This window comes from Sorex araneus, chromosome 5, assembly GCF_027595985.1.
Source record: "Sorex araneus isolate mSorAra2 chromosome 5, mSorAra2.pri, whole genome shotgun sequence".
Lineage (NCBI taxonomy): Eukaryota > Metazoa > Chordata > Mammalia > Eulipotyphla > Soricidae > Sorex > Sorex araneus.
Genome location: NC_073306.1, coordinates 151,255,896 through 151,267,094, shown reverse-complemented (window position 1 = coordinate 151,267,094; position 11,199 = coordinate 151,255,896). Strand labels below are relative to the sequence as shown.

The following is an 11,199-nucleotide window of genomic DNA, read 5'->3' as shown; positions in this document are numbered from 1 at the left end:
GATAGACCTTTCAAGGGATAATTCAGTTAAAATGAAGTGGTGAGAGCAGGAAGGCCAGGCGAGGACACTGCAAGTCACAGAGGGAAGCAGGCCTCAGAAGAAACCAAAACTACTGACATCTTTATGTCAGGCTCCAGAACTAGGAGAAGACAAACAGCTGCTGTTCAATCACCCAATCTGTGGTATTCTATCGTGGCAGCTTTACCAAGTCAATGCAAACAGCAACTCATCTATCATCACGTAGTAAAATCAACAAAGAAATAGCCTTCGTGATTTAAGTTTGAACAAAGAAAGTAAGGAGTTGGGGCAAACTGCTGGTCTCAATAAGTACCATTTTCTGAGGTTCATTCATACAGAAAGTATCCTAAAGAGGAAAAAAAAATTAAGTAGTCTTGGCACTCATTTTAAGCCCGTGCTCTTTTCTTCCACTAGCCATTCTGTTAAAATGCTCACTCTTTGCTCTCTGTCCGAATGAATGCAGAGGTTTTAGATTGGTTGTTTTGACAGTGAAATCAACTCTGGATTGACAGCCCTGGGATTCCAACTGTTTTGCAACAGCAACTTTTTTTTCCATTGCTGTTTTCACAATTAACCCGTTTATGGGAGAAAGTGCTGTGTCATGAACTGAGGAAAAAAAAAAAGCAGATGCCTTAGAGTGGCCTTCCCCTGACCAGCAACCCTTCCCAGGGCCCTCAAAGCTAGGACTGCAAAACACTAGCGGAAGAGGCCAGGTGTCATCATATTTTTAGATCACCAGGAAATGATTTGGCATCAACCCCTTGCCCCCGGCATGCTGGTTTCCAGAGTGAATGCGAACAGGAAAGAAAAAACTGCCAGTTCACCAGGCTTCACACGGTGGATTTCTACCACCCTGGCAGATGTCTAATCCAGTCTCTCTGTGGTGGCCAATAGCTGCGTGGTCTGTGACAATTCCTTCACTGTCCTATCCCGGAAGAAATCAGAGGTGATTAAACCAATTACCTTGGCCATAATAATAGTTGCTGTTCTGCTGTAGTTGCAGGAACCTATAGGAACTGTGCTTCAGGGATCTAGGTCTTCTTTTAGGGCTAAAGTTTAATGTAGATCAATCATTTATTTAGGATCAGATGATTAACTGCTATAGAGCTCGGCACTTGGAGCTCCTGTTAACAGCTTCTTTCAAGAAGAAGAATGACCCACAGGCCTTTTTTCTCTCCAAGCACTTCATTTCATCTTGTCATCTTAAACAAATTCCCTGAGGTGATCTGTGTGCAGAGGCTGTGAGGGCCTTTCGGTGGACTCCAGGCTGCAGCCCCTGAAACTGGGTGAGTGCGCAGGGCCTGCACTGTTCCACTCTCTCAGGCTCGCCTGGTGCCTCAAGAGTGAACAGCACAGAACAGGTGCGTGTCAAAAGGTAGCTTAGAATGAGTAAACTATGGAAAGCCATGGGCTTCCTTCCTTTTTTATCCCTAGTATTTTTTTTAGGGGTGGGGGTGAGAGGGTTCACACCCAGAGGTACTTGGGGGTTACTCCTGACTCTGTGCTCAGGGACCGTTTCTGGCAGATCTCAGGGAAACTTATGGGATACTGGGGATCCAAGCCCGGTCAGGTGCATGCAAGGCGTGCTGGGATGTACTATCTCTAGCGTGCCCTTCCTTCCTTCCTTCCTTCCTTCCTTCCTTCCTTCCTTCCTTCCTTCCTTCCTTCCTTCCTTCCTTCCTTCCTTCCTTCCTTCCTTCCTTCCTTCCTCCCTCCCTCCCTCCCTCCCTCCCTCCCTTCCTTCCTTCCCTTTCCTTTCTTTCTCTCTCTCTCTTTCTTTCTTCCTTACTAAATAGGTGCGAATGACTATGATTGGCATTGTCCTAAGGATAACAGAAAGACTCATTTCCCTACCCGATGGGTTTGCCTGAGGTCCAAGCATTCCCGGGATAGTAGATCAGAAGGAATTGGAGTAGTACGCGGGGAACTGGGAGAGAGTCCGTGAGCTGGAGCTCGAGGCTTGCCGGAGGGAGGCCCTGGGGTCACTGCCCAGCACGGCCTGGCCCCTAAACCAAAACGCATCCCAGGTCTGGTAGGAACCTCATTGGTTCTGGCCCTCGGGGAGTTTGTGGCCAGTACGACCCCCAAGTGTCTGGGCAGCCAGCAGAGGGCTGAGGAGGGTGCACTGAGTCCCCAACAGCTCCCGGGAGGGTTGGGGTCCCAGATGGCGGTTCCCAGAGCCTGGCCAGCCTCGTTTCCTCTCCTCTGTGCCTCTGCTGAAAACGCCGGGGGCAGTGCGCGCCCTCCCGTGCCCAGCCCCGCGGCCCCCCCAAGGCCTTCGGGCTGGGTACTGCCGCCCCTGGCACCCGGGTACCCCGTCTCCTGCTGCGCTGCGGACCCCTCCCCCGAGCGCCACGTGGCCGTGGGGCTTCGGAGCCCCCCAATGCCGGGACCTCTGACCCCAGGCTGGTGCGTGGGGACGCGGGGCTGGGAGTGGGGAGTCGAGGGCGGTTGGCGTGGGCCAAGGCATGCAGGGCGCATCACCGGGCCCTAGTGCACCCGGGGCTCAAATCCCCACTCCGGCCACGGTGCTCGGCCCACAATTTGGTCATGGTGCTGGCCATAGTGCTCGGTTCTCACTCCGGCCACGCTCGGCTCTCTGGTCACGGTGGTCGGCCCCGCACTCCGGCCACGGTGCTCGGCCCTGCACTCCGGCCACGGTGCTCGGCGGCACGGGCCGCAACTCCTGGGCACTGGGAGCGCCCCGAAAACAAACCCTCCCTTGCGATGCGTGTTTCACGTGTGTGGGGGGAGGGGGAGAACACGAGAAAGGCCCTGGCTTCTGGCCCCCGACCCCGCTCACCGCACAAAAGGGCCGAGGGAGGAGGCTGGCGGGTACGGGGCGCCGCGGGCTCCCGCCGCGCGCCGGGTCACGTGGGCCGCGGCTCCCCCATGGCGGCGGCGGCGGCGGCGGCGGCCCGCGCGTGCCCGCCGGCCCGGCCTCGCGGGCGCGCGCGCCGTCGGGGCGGGCGCATGCGCAGGGGGCGCGCCGCCTCTGCCCCGCGGCGAGGGTGTCTATGGAGAGGCGGCGGCCGCGGCGGCGGAGGCGGCGGAGCGGCCGGGGCCGCGGCGATGGCGCCCTTCCCGGAGGAGGTGGACGTGTTCACGGCGCCGCACTGGCGCATGAAGCAGCTGGTGGGGCGCTACTGCGACAAGGTAGCGGGCCGCGGGGGCGAGGGCGGGCGCGGGGGCCGCGGGGCCGCCCGGGCCTGGGGCCTGCGCCGCGCGCCAGAACCGCCGCCCGCGCAGCTGTCAGCGCCGCCCGGCCCGGCCCGGCCGCCGCTCCGGGCCCCGAGCGCCCGCGAGCCCGCCCCGCCGCCCCCGCCGCGCGGCCCGCGCCCTCCCCCGTGTTTACCGCCCCCTCCGCTTCGGGCCGGGCGCCCCGGGAGGCAGCCGGGCTCGCGGGGGGCGGCGGGGGCGGCCGTGGGCGCCTTTCCCGCTCGGCAACTTCTGGCCCGAGCATCCCCGCCGCGCGCGCCCCGCCCGCCAACTTGCCGGGCCCCCTCCCTCCCCGCGCGGGACCTCGGGCGTCCCTGCAGGGCTGCGGCGGGGGCCGGGGGGAGCAGGGACCCGGGGCCTCCGGCTGCCGGCGTGACTTTCCAGCGACGCTGATGACGCCCCCCTCGGCGGGGCCGTGGCGTTGGGGGGCGGGAAGCCCACCGCCGCGGAGACCCCCTGCGGCAGCCGCCCGAGCCTGCGGGAGCGCAGGGAGCAGCTCGGAAGGCCTCGCCCCGACTTGGGCAGCGCGCAGCCGGCCCGCCGCGCCGCCGTCGGGGCGGGGGGCACTTAGAGCCCCGCTGGGGGTCGGGGGGCTGCAAGATGTCAGGTGTTCGGGGCTGACCCCGCCCCTCCGCTCCTGCGCGTGCACCGGTGGTGAAGACCCCCTGCTTCACTGCCAGTTTCAGTGCCCGCGCTGGCCGGGCCGGCGGGGCTCAGCCTCCAAAGCGGGTCAAACTCTTGACGCCCCCAGAAACTAAAGTCAGGGCCGCTGAAGGTGGAACCCGCACTCCCAGATGTCTGTTTTTGGAAAACTCCGTTCACTCCGAGGGGTGGGAAGCAGGCAGTACTGCCGGGCTGCGGGCGCTTGCGGCGCCAGGGGAGCCTCGAGCTCCCTCGTGCACCCCTTGGGCATCTCCCCGGCGCCTTGAGTCATAGTTGAAGGTCCCAGGTGAGCCCCTGTGCAGCCTGCAGAGCGGGGGGTGGGGGGTGGGTCACTGCACCTGGGTGAGGAGGGCGTAGCCGGCACCCTGCGTTTGGAGGCTAGCCGTGCTGCAGTGCTGTTTCCAAACGCGTTGGCTTCTGAACTGTTATTTAGAGTCCTTTGTGTCGGGAGGAATTACTTTTCGTCATGTCTTTTTTTTTCACTTTCACAAAATCAAAAAGGGAAAGTTAGTGATGGCTGATGGAATCTGATGCCTTCTTGCCAGTTTAGACCAGGCGGAGGGAGGGGGGGAGTTGTGAAACTGGCAGTTTCTGTCTTCCTGAGAGGGGTTGTGGCTCTCGTCAGATTTCCAAATCATCGTGAGCTGGTCTTCCACAAGAGTTAAGAATCTCAGCTTCGTTTAAGTACAAACTGGACTAGCCATTTATAGCAATTTTAAAAGTCATTCACGAGTTTTGTGTGTCAGTACCTGGTACTCAACGATGCTAGAACCAAACTGAAAATAGTCTCATTTTTTAATCGTGTGAATTGATTCTTTTAATATTTAAATACTTTTCTGCTTGTAATCAAAAAAAGCAGCTCAGTGTGGCATAGCACAAGTCAAAATAATCACTAATTCCAAGTAATTAGATGTACTTAATGAGACATGTATATATTCATCAAGAAGATTAAAAGTTCAGTTTTCTGAACTGTGTATCAAAGACCAAGGTGATTTAAGGAAGAAAAAGAAACCAACAACCCATACCCTGCATAGGAATTCTCCACCCAGATTTCTTTTCGGTACTAATAGCTGATGGAAATCTCTCCCAGGAGCCCTTTGGGAGCTCGAGTGGAAAAGTATTTTGCGATGACTGCATATTCTCAAAGGACTATTTGTTTTTATTCACTGGTTACCTTAGATTTATCTTCATCATCTTTTGGTTTTATGGACCAAGCAGGTCCACCCCAAACTGCCTACAGAAAAACTTTATGAAATGAGAATTTTGTTATTTCATTGTAATTTAAGAAATTGACAGTAAGTGCCCGGGAAAGAAGTCAGTTTTATTTCCAGTATTGAGCTCCGTAGGTACAGTATGTTTAATTTATTTCTTTATCTAGGCGCCATACCCAGTGCTCAGAAGTGATCCTTCTCAGAGTTTGAGGGGCTGCTCCTTGCAGTGCTCTGGGAACCCTGTGGTGTGGGGTCCTGGCCCTGACCCTTCGCCTCTATGCAGAGGTGGACTCAGGTTCTTGAGCGATCTCTGCACCTCATCACCCCATGACCCCGCCCCCCTCTTCCTTAAGTATATTTTAAAAGCATCCATTTATTTATTTGCACTAGTTCGAGTCTGATTTCCTTAGAATAATGTATTCTAAATATATTCTAAAGTTGTAGGGCATTTAAAATATTGCTGCTTAATACCTAATTTAATACTCTTCTGTTCATCTCCTTTTTACATTTATAAGAGGTTTTATGGAAAGATCTTTCACCCTTTATTTTATCCAGACAGCCCTTTGAAGAAGATAAATGCAGTGGTATTTGCTTTTTTTTTTTTTTACAGCTGTCAGCTGAACCCAAGTTTACACAACGAGTTAATGATAGAGGAGGGACCCAAGTCAGAATCATGATTCCTTGTTTAATTTTCTTTCCGTAAGTTATTTCTGAAGTTTTTTGTTTTGTTTTTTATAACAGTCTTCTTTTTTGATTTTTTTTTTTTTTGACCATACCTGGCAGTGCTTGGAGGCTGTTACTCCCAGCTCTGTGCTCAGGCGGGGGTCACTCCTAGCTGGGTCGGGGCAGTAGTGCTGGGGGTCCCACCACACCTCTTCATGTGCAGAGCAAGTACCAGCCCTTGGCGCCGGCCTTGTGCGTCAGCCCTTCTCTGCTCCTGCCAGGTATCTTTTGAGAAACCTTTGCTCATTCATTAGCCTTCTAAATTGGGAGATTTCAGTAAAAATTTTGCATTGGAGAACATTTTCCCAGTTTGTTTCTCCTTTCTCAGTGTTTTCACTTACCTCCACTTGATCCGTGGCCGAGCATGGAGCTGTTAGTCCAGTTACGCCTGTGCCGGCGGTGTGAGGTGTGTTTCCCATGCTTCAGGAGTTGGTGCTCGTAGGCTTGTGTCGGGGTTGCAGTCCCAGTGTGGTGTGGCAGAAGCTCAGGCAGGTTTATGATTAGCTCTGGGTGAAAGCGACAGGAGTGGTTTTACAGCTCGTCCTCCGGACTCATTTTCTGAGAACAAAATAGGTGGTTATAAAGATGCCATTAATAAGGAAATTCCTACACTCGTCCGTGAGCCAGTTGTAGAACATTCAAGTGGTAGAGACCTTATGGCGGACCCAAGTTTTGCAGGTGAGGATATTCAAAGTGCCATCTACTTGATCATTAGTTTATAAAAAAAGGACTTTTTTTTTTTTTAAAATTCAGTATCTTAGGAAATAACTCAGAATAATTTGAACATATTTAGAACATTAAACAAGTATAGCATTATGAAGAATTTGTTTAGTTTTGTTTTTTCCCATACTTGTATGAACTGTTGCCTGTCATTGGAAAGATTGATTTATTGGAGTATTAAATTGGGAGCTTGGAGAGGAAGGAAAAAAGGAATTTAATGAGTTCTTACTGCATGCTTAAGTTATTTCTTTTAATCCTCATAATATCCCTGCAAGACAAGTATTATCCTTCATTTAAAGATGAAGGAACAGATTTAGTGGTTAAGAAACTTACCCAGCTCACTCAGTTGGTAATTAGGGGAGCCTGAACTTTAATCTTAGGATTTGCCTCTCTTCTGACGCTCAGATATGTTGGTTCTGCCGCTTTTTCCAGCTGTATGGTGTTCTCACAGAACATGTCACCCGCGGTTACAGTTTCCCTTGCATAACGTCAGTTGGCCAGGGAGTTACTGAGTGTAAGCCTTCTTTTGAGTATTCTGTTGACTAGGTAGGGAGAAGTAAAACTTATTTTGGATAAAAAAAATCGGGGGTCTTGTTAGGCATTCACATCTAATCTCCTAGATAATGCTTTTGCGACCCAATTTGAAGTCAGGCTGTAAGACTTACAGTTGTCTTAGTTTCTTTGATCTGATGCTGAGGGTTTGAGAGTCAGAAAAGTGTTGAGTTTTAAAGAGAATGTTCTTTGGAGGGTCGGTGGTGGTGGTGGTGGTGATGGGGGGTTGGACCATGCCCAGTCGTAATCAGGGCTTACTCCTGACTGTGTTCAGGGGTCACTCCTGGAAGTGCTCAGGGGGCCGAACGGAATGCTGAGGATCAAACCTGGTGGGCCGTGTGCAGAGAAGCACCCTACCTGCTGTGCTGTTGCACCAGCCCCAAGTTCTTTTAAAATCTAGGAGGTTGCATGTGCCTGGTGATTTGTTAATTTGCAGGCCCCCTTCTATATAGGTTTCTGTACAGGTGGCTGAATTCGTACGTCAGAGTGAAGTGTTCATTGGTTGTATAGAAACATATCCTTTATAGTAGTCTTTCAGAGTGGCTCATAAAATTAATTTTGTCGTTTAGAAACAGCATTTTTTTTTTTTTTCAAAAAATAAACTAAGCTGGAGAGTTAGTACAGCGGGGAAGGTGCTTGCCTTGAGTGTGCCCTGCCCGGCTTCGATGCCGGAGCATCCCATATGGTCTTCTGAGCATTGCCAGGAGTAATTCCTGAATGCAGAGCCTGGAGTAACCCCTGAGCATTGCTGGGTGTTGTCCCCAAACAAATTAAAAGGGAAAGGTAAATACTCCTTATATCGAAGATGAGAAGGAAATAAGATTTGCTGAAATTTGTGGTGCGTGTGGCTTACATTGTGTTTCATACTGAAGGTAGGTGTGGTTAGAAATGTGTGCAAGATCCCTTTAGCATAGCATTGCTCAGCTGCAGCACTCATGGCATTTTGGGACAGACGATTCTTTGTTGTGGGGGCTATTCCAGCACTGCAGAACGTTTTTTCCAATCCCTGGCGTTCCCCCTGTAGAGGTCAGTAGTAGTGGTAGTGGTGGCAACCAGAAATGTCTCCAGATCTTGACCACTATGTGAGAACTGTTACTTTAGAACAAGCATTCTTTCTGACAGATTGCTCAGTTGGATCTGAAAGAGAGTTTCATGATGGGGACTAACAATGTATCTTGCAAGGACCTAGTCATAGAGACTTGATTTCTGTTTTGTTGTCAACAGTTTGTGTAGTTTTGGGAAAATCATTTTATCTAAACCTCAGTTTGTTGCTGTTGTTAATTGTTTTTCACCTTTAAAATGGGAGTTTAAAATACCTACTTTCTGGGATTGTTAAGAATTAAATAACATTGAAGAATGTTTAGCACCAAATTAAAAAAAATTAAAAAAGAAAACTAAAAAAAACCTAATAAAGTCAAAATAAAATTTTAGTGTAATTAATAATAACAATATAAAGAATGTTTAGCATCATGCTTACTGTATCATAGGCCAGGTATGTTCCAGAGACGATACATGTCTAGGTTTATTCTTTTCTCAGTCACAGCTATGTGTTTGAATAGCTTTGCAAACAAAAATATCGTTATATAAACAGATTTTTACATCGTTAAATTGTATATGCTTTGGTTATTATAACTGCTAAATCTACTGATCTTAGAAACCAGAGTAAAAATCATCGGCTCTTTTCAAGTGGAGAAGAAACAGATTTGGGCTGAGTAAGGGTTTCTAGAAGATAGTTTCATTTGTGCTAAATAAGAAAAAAAAACAAGCACCTACTATGGCTTTATAGCTGATCTGTGTTTTATAACTTATTAAATGATCATAAACCCCCTAAAAGTAGTTAGTATATTAAACTTATTTTACTGATGGAGAAACTGAGGTACAGGGAAGGTTAGTAACTGGTTGACAGAGCTGGATTCCCAACTAAGCAGCAAAAAGAACCCTTTTATGTGTTTGATTTGGTTCTCAGCTGTGACTGGAATCACATCTTTCCTTTAGTTTGTTATTAAATCTAAAAGATTCTTTTAGGAGTTCATTAGAACGTATGTGACATTTCTACATGTCTTTTAAGATATTTTCCTTAACTCATAAGGAAATTAATTACACATTTTGTCATCTTTTTCTTAAACAAAGAAAATTTATGGTCGTTATTATTGCCTTTTTTGACTTTCATTTATACTGAGTATTTCCTAAATAAACACTGTTGATAGTATTTGATAAGCCACTAGTGAATTTTGTTGTGATCTTGTGTGGCGTTTCTTAGGATAAAATGTATAGCTTTGGCTTGACTAAATCCATCCTGCGTGTTATTTTCATACTCAAGATCTAAGGTATGGGGATGAGAAGTGGCTTAGTGGTGGAACACAAGCTTTGTCTGGGTCAGGCTCTGGTCCTTTAGTATTACGGGGAAAAAAAGGTGAAAATTTAAGATTGGTTTTTATGTTTGTAACTAGTTGGAAAATCCAAAAGAATATTTTATGGCCTGAGAAATTCTTTGAATTTCAGTGTCACAAATAAAGCTTTATTGAAATACAACTACGTTTGTATGGCTACTTTTGTGCTGTAACAGCTGAATTAAATAGTTGTTATAGACAGTGCCCTGCAGAACTTGAGTATTTACAGTTTTGCCTTTTATAAAAAAAAAGCTGCCCACTCATGTTCAAGATAATTTGCTTAATGGGTTGTGGCTACTACCATTCATTGTCTTACTTCACTGAAATGTAAGTTCCAGAAGGCAGAGTTACTGAGTTTACTTGTATATCCCAACTGCCAGGAACAGTGGCTGACAAATATTAGCTGCTCATTAAGTAACTGAGTGGAATAAAAATGTGTGAATTTGTAAAAATGGTTAATTTTCAAAATTATGATTGCCAACACTTAGCGCCATTCATTTTACTCTCCAAGCAACCATATGAAATATGGTAGTGTTTCTCCCATTGAACACCAAGGAAAATCTAAGCCATGGAAGGACAATAGTTTCCCCAGGCTTATGTAGCTAAACAGAACCAGGATCTCAGCCTCGAGAATCTGACCCTAGGTCTGGTTTTCTGTAAGACTTTTTTGGAGAAGGGTTTAGACCACACCCAAAAGTGCTCAAGGGCTATTCCTGGCCCTTTGCTCAAGTGTGACCCCTGTCGGTGCCTGGGGGATATAGGTGGGGCTGGGATACCTGGGTAGGCTGCTTGGGGAGATAAAAGCTAGCCCCTATATTATCTCTCCAGCCCTAAAAGACTCCGAGTACATTTACAGAAGAAGATGCTTAGTTAATTCACTTACGTATAGTGAAATAGTTTCGCATCAGAAATTGGTCATATTTTCTGATACTTTGTTATGTGCCTATTACTGCCCAAAACAGGTGATTCAAACAGCTTAGACTGCAGTCATTTTAGGAATACTAGATCTGAGTTTAAAGCACGTTTAGCAGGTATGATATCAGTAGATTCTCGCCTTCCAGATACCTGTCATTTTTGAACCTAATCAGATTTTCCCCCTTAAAATGAACTTTGCAACTGGAATTGATAACAATAAAAGATAGCTTTAATATGACAGTGGAGGTGATGAGAGGAGGTGTTGGATTGCAGACCACAACACCCTAAAGGAGAGAGAGTAAAAGGGAATGCGCCTGCCACAGAGGCAGGTGGGATGGTGGGAGGGATACTGGGAACACTGGTGGTGGAGAACGGGCATGGTGGAGGGATGGGTACTCCATCATTGTATGACTGAAACGTAAGCACGAAAGTTTGCAAGTCTTTAACTGTACCTCACGGTGATTCACTAGAAAATAAAAAATTAAAAATATTGAGTCATTAGAGTAAAAAATAATGAATATTTGAACTTATAACTTGAGTCAGAATTCTTTTTTTTTTTTTTGCTTTTTGGGTCACACCCAGCGATGCTCAGGGGTTACTCCTGGCTTTGCACTCAGGAATTACTCCTGGCAGTGCTTGGGGGACCATATGGGATGCCGGGGATCGAACCCGGGTCGGCCGAGTGCAAGGCAAACGCCCTACCCACTGTGTTATCGCTCTGGCCCTGAGTCAGAATTCTTGATTGTATACTTTATACATGGGAATTTGATTTCCTATCAGATGAAAAA

General features: G+C 48.2%; 1 protein-coding gene across 2 annotated transcripts in view; it reads left to right on the top strand.

Annotated features, from left to right (window-relative positions):
* Positions 1-2,990: 2,990 nt before the first annotated feature.
* The window catches only part of FBXL5 (F-box and leucine rich repeat protein 5), a 40,390-nt gene continuing 32,181 nt past the window's right edge, over positions 2,991-11,199 (top strand). For both annotated transcript variants that reach the window (XM_055140636.1, XM_055140635.1), the window contains exon 1: positions 2,991-3,174. In XM_055140636.1, coding sequence (XP_054996611.1) covers positions 2,992-3,174 — 183 coding nt within the window. In that variant the 5' untranslated portion in view covers position 2,991. The remainder of the gene's footprint in view (positions 3,175-11,199) is intronic.